At 46.7% G+C, this 13177-nt stretch overlaps 1 protein-coding gene across 11 annotated transcripts in view; it reads left to right on the top strand.

Annotated features, from left to right (window-relative positions):
- Positions 1 to 13177, top strand: part of MBNL3 (muscleblind like splicing regulator 3) — a 105601-nt gene that overhangs the window by 66207 nt on the left and 26217 nt on the right. For all 11 annotated transcript variants that reach the window (XR_009959615.1, XR_009959614.1, XM_062584980.1 and 8 more), the window contains 3 exons: positions 845 to 1009; positions 10898 to 11098; positions 12678 to 12914. Coding sequence is in view for 9 of the 11 variants with exons in the window: in XM_062584980.1 (XP_062440964.1) it covers positions 845 to 1009; positions 10898 to 11098; positions 12678 to 12914 (603 nt within the window). In the remaining 2 variants the exon portion in view is untranslated. The remainder of the gene's footprint in view (positions 1 to 844; positions 1010 to 10897; positions 11099 to 12677; positions 12915 to 13177) is intronic.

Genomic DNA, 13177 nt, shown 5'->3' with positions numbered 1-13177 from the left:
AGATTCATTACCAATTTTGTTTTCAGCAGACTGATAGTAATTATCCTCCTATGGCTGGCTGCAGACACCATTAAAACAAGGAGCAGTTTATAGGTGGTTTTTGGAAGTGATAGTCTCAATTGATTTGAGGTGATCTGGGAGATCTGGGACCCCCTGCTAATTGGGAGCCATTGGCTTCCCCAGTCCTCGTGTTTGTTTAAAAAAGAAAAAGAGAAAAGCAGCTAGCAGTGATGCAGTGTGGTGTGGCTTTTATCAAATGAAAGTACAAAGGGGGAAATCAGTGTTTTAACCGTTCCTCTGGGTACTAGCGCTTGTCAGCATCTTGGACTATGTGCACGTTAAAGATCACAGGTGGTACTTTAGAGATGTTGTCTTATGTTGCACCCAGCACAGCTGGGGAAATAGTGGAGACAGTTTTGTTTCTTGCTATCTGGTTGTTGAGGCTAATTAAGTGGTCTAGTGCTGGGAGAGAGGGGAAAAACCCACCCAAGAAAATTGGGGATTTTGTTGTTGCCCGTGCTGCTGTCACTAGCTTGTTAGGATACTGGTATTTGTGTTAGATTTTTATTTTAACAACAATCCTGTAATCTTCAGAAAACCTCGCTTTTGGGGGGTTTAATTTGATAGCATTCAGTTAGCGTTACAGCAGGAGAGGTCATGTTTTTCTTCTTGCAAGTATTGCGCTGTTATAGAAAAAATACAAGAGAGGCACAGTAGCTACCAAAATGCCTCCGCCTTGCTGATTGTGTTGTTACAGTAACCCAAACAATCCGTAATTAAATTTCTCTGGCTGCTCTGAGCATTACATTTGCTGAAATGCTATTTCATTTATTTATTTATTTAGGGCCGGTGTACCCGAGAGAACTGCAAATATCTTCATCCTCCCCCGCATTTAAAAACGCAGCTTGAAATAAATGGACGCAACAACCTGATCCAGCAAAAGACGGCCGCAGCCATGTTTGCTCAGCAAATGCAGTTCATGCTACCGGGCGCGCAGCTACAGCCAATTGTAAGTTACAGCGACGAGTTGTGTTCATGTTGGTCTATGTTTCTTTCCTGTTTACTTGCAGAGGCCCCAGTCCTGTGCTTGCGCTCAGGCAGGCAGTTCTGGCCGCTGCGCTGACCGCAGCGGTATCTGCGTGCGTGTTAAAGTCCGAGTGAGTCTGAGCGCTACAGCGAGTCTGGCCTTTGGGTCAGTCTCACCTAGGCTGTGGTGTTACGCTCTGTAAGCAGAGGGCTGTGCTATCTCTGTATCTTCATGCAAGCTGTGGCTCTCTTTTTCTCTGTGATAATTAACCAGCTGCGGGATTCAAGGCAGCAAGGCTTACTGCTGTGTACTCCCGACACTGAGGTCCCTGAAGCTGGGGCTCAGGCTGTATCTGATCCATTTAGGAGCATATGATTTTCCACTTTAAAGCTTGTCAGAAAGTGGAGTGACCTTAGCACCAGGTGGATTTTGACCAGCTAATCTATGTAAATCTCAGAAGTCCAGAGCCTCTTGATTCCAGCAGATCTTATTTTGGATACTTGTTTTACACTGAGTTGAGGATGTCTGAGTCCTTCCACAAACTGTGGCAAGAGGCCAGCTGACTCCCTTGGGTTAAACAGCTCCCATTGGTGGGCTAAAATTGGGAGAGATGAATCCCGTTCAGGAAAACATTAGATTTTTGTGTCTGGGATTGAGACTATTTCTTTGTAGTCATCCCAGCAGAGGGTTGTACTAATGTCACGGTCTGGTCATGCTTTTCACAGCAATGCTAGTTTTTACTAACAGCAGGGAAAGACTTGCTTCTCTTCAGACAGGGAAGGGAAGCTTGTGAGAGACGGGTGTTTGCAGAGCAAGTAGTTCAGAGGCCTTCACTACCAGTCTCTGCTGTAGCCAATTGGTTAAAACAGGTTTTCAGACTGGAGTTACCCTGTTACCCTCAGGGAGAGAATGGCTTGTCTCTCTGCTGCCTGGTGTATCTGGGAGGAGGTGACATTTGTCTGCTGAGTTTGAGTCTGTTGCCATGTATATTTTAAGGAAATGTCAGAGGTTTCAAAGGAGCTCTTCAGTGGTGACATAAATAGGCTGCACATTTTTAACTGTGAGCCTAATTAGGAATTCTACATCGAATGTGTGGGATTTTTTTTTTTTTTGTCAGAGTTGAGTATCGTTCCTGAGGCAATGTAGACTTGATGTGCAGTTGTTGGGTGAGGTTCCCTGAGCTGTGCCACATGGCAGGTCTGACTAGATGACTAGTCCTGAAGATGTGTGTGTCTGCCCCAGCCTACACTAGGCCTCCTGATTTCCAACATACAGTGCTTGGCTTTTCTGCCCAAATGGGGTTTCAGACTTCAGTCTGCCATCTGAGCACTGACAAGCTCAAGTTTCTCTGATTCATCCCCACAAGAGACTGATGGAGTTTTCCTCTTTGTTGGAGGCTGTTGTGCTGTTTGGTGTAAGCGTGTGTGGTGATGCTGTGTTTTGGCAGGGGAGGCTGGTCACTCTCCCTCTTTGGTGATGTTCTAGCACTTTACTGTTGAAGAACACACCAGATGGCCTCTGGTCATCTTGCATGCGCTAACAAATTTATCTTCTCCCTGCCATGCAAGCTAGGGAAATGCTGTTTGTTCTTCCCATTTCAAAGATGAAAGTACAGCAGGAAGAGAAAATAGGCCACAGAAAGCCTATGGTTGCCCTGAACACTAAACTCAAGCCTGCTGTAGTCTTTTTACCTCCTTTTGTGAAGTTCCCTTTTCACCAAAGTACATGCATAGGAAAAGGAAATCCTGAATTCCCACAGAATGGTGGTACTGGTTCCCCAGCCCTGTATCGAAAGCAAACCTTTCCTGTTTGGGGTTTTCCTCTGTGGGGAATTCACAGTGGATGCTCTTCTGTTGGTAATTCAAAATATCTTTGGGATTTCCTCTCTGGAAAGTTCCCGTCCTCATATTTGGCAACCTTGTGGGTCCAGTTCATTTCTGCTGCAATTTCACCTTTTAAATTGCCTCTGAGACTGAATCTGTTGGTTTGTCTGGTTTGTTCTTTCATTTTGGAGGTAACCTTATCTGATGAGAAAGGTCCTCAGTGTCTAAGCTGTGCTATGGAGGAGACATGGCGGGGAGGGGGGGAAGGAAATTTGTTCTGCAGTGACTGCTCACTTCCTCTTTCCTGCACTTGCTCAGAGTAAATGAGCCCTTGTTCTAATTCCTGCTGCCTGACTTGTTCTGCACCAATTTCAGGACAAACAAGAGATTACTTTTTCACCTGCCTTTGATTTCCCAAAGATGCTGTCAGTGGAAGCAGGCTCTGAGAATCTTTTTTTTTTCCTGTCTAAGTGAGCAGGGTGGGGCTTCCTTCTGGTTACACATGAAATTCTTCAAAGCAGGGAGTATTATATCAGATGCAGTGGCAGAACTAATCCCATGTGATCAGAAAGCTGATCAACAGTATGCCTGCTTAATTGGGAGGCTTGCCAGAGAGGAGATTTAGGGCAGCGTGTTTAATAGCTCTAAACAATAGCTGAATGCCTAGACATTTTAAAGTTTATTTTCATTGGGAAAGCAACCATGTAAAAACAGCACTTGATGTAACACCCTTTCACCACACAATGGAAATAGTTACCACCGGATCATCTTGCACCCACTGCTGACCTGCAGCAAAAGCTAATCTTTCTGTTGAACCCTCAGTCAGGGCCCTAATGATGCCTATAGAGTAAACTGCTGCTCAGAAGAGCCATGTCCTAGGTGGACTGCCTGCTGCAGTCTGCTCACAGAAGTCTACCGGGTGTGAATTAATGGTTGCTGGTGTGAACTTCCTTCTCTGAAGTCTCTGCTCTATGATGTTGCTGTTAGGCATCCCTGTAAAGCTGAGAATCATGTGAATGTTTGCAGGGTTTTTTGTTTGGTATGCTTTTTTTTTTTTTTTTTTTTTTTTTTTAAATCAGCGTGCTTCTTATAGGACTTTAAAACAAGTGAGGCAAGGACATGGAGTATTTACTCAATGTAGTGGCTCAGAGGGACCTTGGAGAGATCACACAGGTGCCAAATTGGATGACTATAGTAAAGTTTTAACCTTCGAAAGTCCTAATCCACCTTAAATGCTGGCTTTGGTCAAGCTAGGGTGTTAAACTGGAAACTCTCTGGGCTGCCTTTGCCTCTCTATCTCATTTAAAAACTGAATACAAATCTGGGTGAGGTGGACAGAGCTGGGCTCTGGCATCAAGATGGGGAGTCATTTTTATTAGTACTATCTGGTTTCTCAGATACAGTCCCTTCCAGCTGTGCAAGTGTGTGTGAGCATGCCAAAGCAAGACCACCCAAAAAGTGATGTGCTCTGGGCTGGATCCTTTGCCCTTTTCATTCTGCTTTATCCCTCTGCAGCAGTACGAGGTGCTAGGGACTTCAGCCCAGCTCCTGAGTTAACTCAGTGCTTCTGAAGCGCTGCCCTGGTAGCTGTCTGTGAGCAGACATTGGAAAAGCCCTGGAGTGTTGATGCACCTGCCTCAGCTCCTGCCTTGCAGCTGCTTCTGCTGCTGCCAGGGGAGGTCATTTCCTCTCTCTTTCTGTGCTTTTGTTTTCAAGCCCTTTATAGGTAATACTGTCCCTCTCCCAGTGTCTCAGCAGCACCACACTGAGTCAGCTGTGCCTCTGAAGATGACTAAGACCTTAACACAGTCCTGCATCCTCTCTCTGTGCAGCAGGACCCAGCTGCTATCCTGTAGAGCTGGTGGAGAAGTTAAAGCACAGGGTGACCAACTCACTTGGCCAGCAGCATGCTTGCAATGTGTGGCAGAGCAGATCTGAAGCACCGTTTCAGGCATGTGCCCATCCTTCTGTGCAGCAGAAACCTGACCTGTGTGTGGGCACCTAGGCAGAGGCATGCCAATGATTCATAACCAGGAGTACCTCAGCCCACTTGGGAGCCGGTGGATGAAGCCTGCCAGCCAGCCAGTGCTCTGGGGGCTTTATACCTGCCTCCTGCACAACAGCCATCAACAAATGAGATACTGATGCTTCAGACAGTTAGGTTCACTCCGGTGCGCTCAGCCTGCATGCTAAAAGGATTGTCCGACACTGTCTTGTATTCAGTCCCATGCAGTTGAATTGGATGGGAAAGCTGCTCTTTTTTCCCCTCTCCTCTCTGAACAGTATCACTTCTTCTTAATATCAGTCTTCAGCTTTGTTAGCAGAAGGTGTTCTGTGTTTCTATCAGCAAGCTGTAGTAAATACCACCACTGTGTGTGTGTTTTCCATATGTAGCTTCTTAGCAGAGACCTGTCTCCTTTTCTTATTCAGCTCAGTAGCACCTCTGCATTTCTACCAAGGCCTCTATTTTCAGACTTTTTTCTAGGGTCTGCAGTAACTCAGACTTGACACTTTCTGCCTGAGACAGTGCTTGTGCTGTGTTCAGCAAAACACCAGGCACTTCTCTGCATTTCTCTTCACACCCATTCTGTGTTTCGTTTGTAGCTTTAACATGATTTCTGTTAGGCAAACTGGATGCAACTTCCAGTTTGTTAACAAAATCAGCTGGCCTCATGGAGTCAGTCCAAAGTCCCGGGTTATGTCACCCATGGTGACAGATGCGCCTCCCCGAGCCTGTCCCTTCTCCGTGCTCACACCCTCAAAGAAAGGGCTCCTGGGCTCCGAGTCTGGGAAGAGCTCAGAGTGGATCAGCCAGACGACTGCTGCTGTGGACACCGCTGGCAGAGCCCTTGGACACGCTATTCTCCCCCCCCGCCCCGCTCCACCCCTGCTACTGAACTCCCATTAGTTTTAGCACTGAATTCCTCCTTCCACGCGTACTCACAGTCACATTTTGGTCAGAGAGCGGTTTTCGTCTTGGGAGGCGGGGAAATGTGTCTCCTTTGGCTTAGGCAGCTGCCGTCAGTTTATGCAGGAGCCTTTCCCCGTCCCACTTCCCGGGCAGGAGCACAAATGTGGCAGAACATTGCTGCCAGGAGCGGTGCTTCCTTTAAACCGTGTCTCATGCCCTATCAGGGAGACTGGAAAGCATCTTGTTCGGAAGAAATGTTCAGTCTGGCAATGAGGCAGTTTACATGATCTTTACTCTGTTTAGCTCAGGTATTAATTTGAGCTTCTCTTCCCTGTGTGTGTCACCGGACAACTCCAAAGAAGTAATGTTTGCATCCTCTTTCTCCGTCATTCCCCTCGCGTCCTACTGCTTAACAGCCATTTTGGCTTCTCTCTTTTCTTACAATCGTTTCAATACTCAATAAACCAGTCCTGTGAGCTCTTACCAGTCTGAATACCTCTACTATTACGCTGTAACCAGTTTCTCTCTGCTCAGGAGGTCCTGGTAGTGTCTGTGTATGCATTAAAGATTAATAAAAGGTTGTCTGCAAGGAAACCTGTCCCTGAATTTCCTTAACTTGCAAAAGCTTTGGGGGGTGCAGCAGAGAGTAAACGTTGATACTTTCAGTTGGACTGTTTTGTCCTAAAGCATACTGGACTTTGCACAGATAACAGGCTTATAAGGCTCCTTGCGGAACGGATCAGCTCACTTTCCAGACATTAACCTAGGACATCACTAATCTTATTGCATTTGGTTCTCCCAAGAAATTCCCTCTGCCTTTAGCCTGCATGGGGCTTGTAGGCTGTGTGCCCTGGGGTGCTGTGGCTCTGGATCGCATGTGCTCTGTTATTAAATTAGTCCACTACCCAGGTCTATCTTTGAATTTTTGTAGCGCTGTCAAAACTGGCTGTTGCCTGTGTCCTGGCGACTAAGTTCAGGAGGGTGGTTCAGATGCTGTGCCCCGGGATGCCAGGGTATTGATTACAATACTGAAGTCGGGGACCTTGAGGAGGCATTGGGAGTGTCGGAGCGCCTTCTCTGCCACCTGCTTCCACCAGACACCAGCTGCTTGTCTTGCATGCATGTTAGCAACTGAGGCCAGAAGCTGGTCAAGTCTACAAATGATAGGCTTGATTTTTAGTGGCAGTTGGCTGGGGCTTGTGATAATCTTTAAGGCAATGTATGGGTTTTGGGCTGTTCCTGCGGAGTCCGTGCTTTCAGCCTGCTCTTCTCGAGCTTTGTTATGGTGCTGCCTTTAGTGCTGATGACATGTTTGGAGCTCTGTCACTGTTTTGTACTGCAGCTTTACCCTCCCAGTAGCCCAGGAGCAGCCCTCTATCAGGATCCCTCAGCTTGTTTGGCGGTCCACTGAGTATAAGACTCTATAGAGTCAAAATAATATTGATCTGTGAAACAGATTCCCTGGCCAGATGCAATCACAAGAGATGGATGGGAGATATGTTGTGGAGGAAAAAACTGCTGTTTCTAGCAGAAATTACAGTCAGGTTCTGGCTGCAGGAAGGGAGCTTGCTAGAATTCCCTCGGGACAGGCCTGGCACGGGGGACCTGCACAGACATAAGGGGAGGAAAGATTTGGCTAGCAGCATCTTTATTACTGGTACTGATGCATGAGCCAGACTGGATTTCCCAATCCAAGGCAGGCAGGCAGGGCTGGCAATGAGCACAGCTCATCTTTTCTCTTCATCAGACACAATAAATACAGAGCTCCCTACTGCCAGCTTAGAAAGGAGCAGTTTTCAGGGGATTTACTATGCTTCAAACTTAAGAGACCCAGTGCTTTTTCGACTTAACAGACTAAGTTGACTCTTCCTCTGGCTTTGCATCTGGAGTAACAGAGCCATCTCACAACCTGGCTTATGCATTATTGGGTTTCCTGGAAGGAGGGACTCTGGGCTGGATTCAGGACCTTATTTAAATATAAGGTTTCTGGGAAGAGTTGCTGGCAGGTGTGGCCCTGACAAGGGCTGATACTCTGGTCTCTCCCTGGCAGCAGCACAGGCGCTCCTGGAAGGAAGCAGCACATGCCTGCAGCAGGGCAGGAGTGGGAACGTGCAGGTCTCCAAGTGAAAACGCCTGCATGTCTTCCCAGGTTTCAGTCTGCTGCCCGTGGGCAGGGTGTGGAGCAGAGCTGTAGCTCTCAATCGGCAGCATTGGCATGTGGTTCAGGCAGGCAGCAGCAAACAGTTGTGAAACCTTGAGAACACTGCAGCAGATGCCAGGCTGCACGTGGAAACAGGTGAACGACCAGCAGCAGCAGTAAAGGAAAGCCCATCCTACCGCTGTGTGCACCCTTCTGCAGGGCTGTGTGGTCCTCTGCCCAGGATCGGGAATACGTCATGATCCTCACTAATTCTTCATAGCTGTGGTTCCTCCACTCACTTCAGAGGGCAGTCCTCTCCAGGCTGGGTTCAGGCCTGTTGGCTTGTGCAGCTCTCTCCTGCTAGAGAGAGGGGGGTTACCCTTGAGGGAAGGATCTTGGAGATGGGGCTGTGTTTCAGGGGACAGGACCTGGTTCCCTGTTCCTAGGCTGCTGTGGAGAGGCTGGTGTGTCCTCTCCTTGTGTTTCGCATCCTCTCCTACAGCTTTCCAGTAAACCCACTTGGTGTAAGGCTTTGCAGTCCCCTGCCTCCCTTGCTAGCTGTGTTCCTGCTTGAGTAACAGGAGGAGCAGCTGTCCTCCATCTCAGAAACTAGGGCTCTGGGAGCTAGAGCCTTGGGCTGGTTCCTGGCCATGTGCAAGTCCAGGCAGGGGGAAGTGTCCTTAAAGTGTCTGCTGAAAGTTTGTCCCACCTGCGGATGCACAGAGCAGGATCTGTGCCACCCGTGTGCTGCTCAGTGTACCTGGTGCGTTGAGCGCTGGAGAAGCGTAGGGTAGATTGGCCCACGTGATTCTGCAAACCACGCATGCCTCAAGGTTTTGGCAATTGTGGGCACATAAAAGAAGTGCTGACAGTGTGCATCAGGCTCCAGCATAACCCTGTGCAGACTGGCCAGGCCGGTGAAGTTCCTTAAAATAGAATTAACAGTGTGAATGGTGACAGAAGTTCAGCAGATGCCACCGTAATTTCTAGTGCTCACACAAAAGAAAATAGTCAAATGGCTGCCTTCTCGCTGAAATGTTCAGGAAGCCACAGTATTTGAAGATGCTTAAAGAGGCTTTTTAGCAGCAAAAGGTGTAATGTGTCTGGGAGCTGCAGAGAGTTGAGCAAGAGAAGAAAGTGATTTAATAAAGGGCTACAGACTGGAGGAACTCTGGGTTTAATAGGTAAAATCTCTCATCAGTTGAACAAGGGCTTGAATCAGGCTCAAAAGAAGAAAATTGAAAATCTCTCCCAGAGAGAGGATTATTTGGCTCTGTCAGACTTACAGCAGCAAGCTCTGTTGATTCAGGAGGCTGCGTCTGATCATTGTGGAGGAGAAAGTAGGCTGGAAATGACCTGTCGTCACCTTTCCCAGCAGATCAGGTGCTGCTTGCTGTCACTCTGACCTAAGGAAGAGAGAATCATTTAGCTGGAGGTAGGTTAGGACAGCTTGGCTCATGGGCTAGTTTATTCCAGATCATCACGAGCAAGGTGCTTCCTAAGATATGAAAGTGCTGGGGTGCAGACACTGATGAAAAAGCGTATTATCCACGTGCAGCTTCTTTGAGAATCCGACGGGACTAGAAATGTAAAAATAAACAAAAGGGCAGGGTGATGTGCGTGGCTAAAGAATCATCAGAGGCTGTTTTGTAAGTGTTTGCATTTACTGCTGAGTAGCTGCTGAGGACAGTATCGTGCACACCCTGGTATGCGAGCAGACTTTTAACGGTGACACAAAGTGGAGCAGGTGACAGAAGGAAGAAGTGTGTGCAGATCGCAGGCTGCTTCCTGTGGAGGTTGATCCAGCCAGTGTTACAAGAGTGGAAGTGATCCCTTGCAGGCTCTGGCCTTTTGGGTGGGCAAAGGGGAATTTTATCTCAGCTGGATTTTTTTTTTTTTTCTCCCCCCTAAACATACCTCAGCTCTGGTACCTTAAAGCTTTGCAAACTCCCTGACTCTAGGAGCTATTTGTAGACTTAAAATGTAGCACATGCTTAAGAGTTCTGTATGATCTTGGCCCATCCGGGAGAATGGAAACTCCTTTACCAGGCCAGTAATGCTGTAGAAATTCAAGCTGGGGGAGCTGCTCTAGCCACCTGGATTCTAGCTCTGCTGTTCTTATAGGTCCTGCCTAAGGCTGTTTAATTGTCAGAAACAGCCTCAGTCTTTGTGGCTCTTTTTTCTGCATCTCTTTATGCAAACATTACTCCTTGTGATGTTGGTGGGTCCTAGGCTTGATACAGCCTCCCCGAACAAGCCATCTCATCTAGTACACCCTGTCTGTATCTCATCCAAGCTGTAGACCTACCTAGTCTTGCCGAAGCTGGGAGGGTCATGATGCTAGTGAGCTTGCTGTCCTTTTATTGCCATTCACATGGCTGAGGGATGATCAGGAAAAAAGGCTTTTGTGTGGAGACCGTTGACTCTTTGATATGGAGCACAGATGTGCAGGAGGCTGGACTGCTAAGCGTACCGTAGCAAAGACATCTCACCTGACTTTAAATGAGCCGATTTGTCTACATGAGCCAGTCTAGCCGTCACAGCGTGAAGCTCAATGTGAGCTAATAGTAAATTCAACCACATAGCTGTCAAGGTTGTCTATTTCCAGATCCTGAAGCCTACTTCGGTTTAGCTTGATGTCTGCATACTGCATTGCAGAAGCAGAGACATTTATTTGGGAATGAGAAGTCTGTTTAATTGGGACCTGCCCTAATTGATGGCAAGAGATCCTTAATTGTGTCATTAAACTATAAAAATCATCAATATACTTTGATCTGACAAATAAAGATGCCTTGTGTTCAGGATGAGTCACGAATCTGTGAGTCAGGAGAAATGAATGGACTGCAAGTAAATGGCAGTACATGAATAGATTGAAAAGCAGAGCATTTTGATGTTGCTAATCAAATTGTCTAAAAGAATTGAAGTGCTATATGGCTTTGGGTAAACCAAGGCAGAGCTTATTGCTAATGTTTTGTTTTCTCTCTTTCTGTATACAGACAACGTTTCCTGTGACTCCATCGCTTGCAACAAGCCCCACGATGGCTTTTAGTCCCTACCTGAGTCATGTTTCTCCTGGGATGGGCTTGGTTCCTGCAGAGCTTTTACCAAATACTCCTGTCCTGGTTTCTGGGAATCCTACTGTTACAGTACCAGGAGGCTCTGCTGGACAGAAACTGATGCGTACAGATAAACTGGAGGTATTTGGATGTCTGATGTAATACTGCTAAAGGGAGTGGACAGGGCCTGTGGGTCCCAACTGTTGCACTCTGCTAGAATAACACTTTCTGATTCAGTAGACAGTTTAGAGATTAACTTGCAGCTTTCTTAAACCAGGGTTGCTGCTCCCTGCACATCCAGATACTCATGTTGGAGACTGATCCCAAATCCTTTGAAATCCCTGGAAGATTGGGAGCACCTAGGCTTCTGATTTCAGTGGACATCAGAGCGGGGCTGGGAGTGTTGCTTTCTGTATAATAATCCATTTGCTACGCTCAAAAGATGCAAGTGGATGGCCTGCCCTTTCCCTGAGTTGAGTGGGAGACATTCTGGAATAAGAACAAGAGGGTGGAAGTAACAAACGCTGCCCTTGTCTTGAGATAGACTTGTCAAGTTTTTACAGAAAGCTTCAAGCATTGCATTGTTTGGAAAGCTAGGAGCGGGGCATCGGGGTCTGGGTCACAGAGGGGGCAAAATGTAGTAACAGCTAAATACCGAGATTAGGAAAGTCATCCTTTCCCCTCCCAAGCTCCCTGCTGCAGTTGGCTAGGCATACTGGGACTTAGCATTAAAGGAGTTGTAAATGTCTTTCAAACCCTAAACAGAGACTCCGCAGGAAGTAAGGACTGAGGACCCGAATTCAGAGGTTTCTGCAGGTGTAAATTATAACACAGGAAGGCAGCAGAGAAGGGTGTAATTTCACAATGTATTGTTTTATGTTTCGTGCACTTTATCTTGCCTTGCTTCCCTTTCACTTGACGTCTCACCTTTTCCCACATGCAGTCTGATAGTGTATTGGTGTGTGATTTACACCTCCAACTATAGACCTCAGCAATTTTTCATGGTTCCTCAGACAAGGAAACCTTAAGATTCATTTTATGAAACCTTGTTCTCTGCCTTTGATGCTTCAGAGCTCGTAACTCCCAAGCAGCTGCAAGATCTTCATAAAGCTAGCAATTTTAGTAACAGCTTACGAACACGCTGTTGGCTTTTAGCGTACTGTAATCAAGCACGCTGTCAAGTAACTCCTGGGTCAGAGTTTCATTATGGAAGTCAGTCAGACCATCCATGTGAAAGAAGCTCCTCATATTTAAAAACAGCTGCCTGTTGCAGATACTGTGGCTTGCAACACTGCGAATTAAATGTCCAGCCTGGGAGTGTGCTCCATAACAAATACGTGATTTTACTGAGACGTAAGTGGCAGAGTTACTAAAACCTGAGCTTCAGAGATGGTGGAGGAATCCTTAGCACCAGAGGTTTTGTCAAAGCTCCATTAAATTCTTGGGTTCAGGATTCAACCTGGTCACTTTCTATTCTGAAAAAAAAATCTGCCCTTCTCTTGCATTTGCTAGTTGGACTTGGTAGCTTTGCTTTTTCCATGTCCTGAACGTGTGAGTGGCATCAGTTGCCCGTGTGATGATTGGTGTATGCGCTACCTAAGATGAGCGGGAGTTCAGAATACACATACAGTTTAATGCAGCCAGCTGAACTGATATTCTGTTGAAAATACTAGACAAAGAGTAATTTGATGTCTGCTCAACAATGTGACTTTCTTTTAAGGTTTGTCGAGAGTTTCAGCGTGGAAATTGTACACGTGGTGAGAATGATTGCCGCTATGCGCACCCTATAGATATTGCAATGATAGACACAAATGAAAATACTGTTACAGTTTGCATGGATTACATCAAAGGTCGATGCTCTAGGGAGAAATGCAAGTACTTTCATCCCCCTGCACACCTGCAAGCCAAAATCAAGGCAGCTCAACACCAGGTGAACCAGACAGCTGCAGCTGCAATGGTAAGAATGCTCTTATCAAACTGTAGTTCTATTGCTAAGAGATCTGATTTATGTCATATGTGGAAAAGTAATGCAGTGTATTTTGTAAATGGCTGAGTGAATTGCTGAGAGCATGTGCAGTATGAATCCTGTCTTTCCATTCTTTCTGTCAGCTCACCATAGCATGAGGCACTGAGTGATGCAATACCTCTCACCCGGTAGCAACACAGAGGCAAACTCTTGATTTTCTGACATGAGCTCATGAGGTGATGTACGTTAGACGT

This window comes from Rhea pennata, chromosome 11 (genome assembly GCF_028389875.1).
Source record: "Rhea pennata isolate bPtePen1 chromosome 11, bPtePen1.pri, whole genome shotgun sequence".
In the NCBI taxonomy this organism is placed as follows: Eukaryota; Metazoa; Chordata; class Aves; order Rheiformes; family Rheidae; genus Rhea; species Rhea pennata.
Note: the sequence above shows the minus strand (reverse complement) of the source record. Positions and strands in the feature narration are given on the sequence as shown.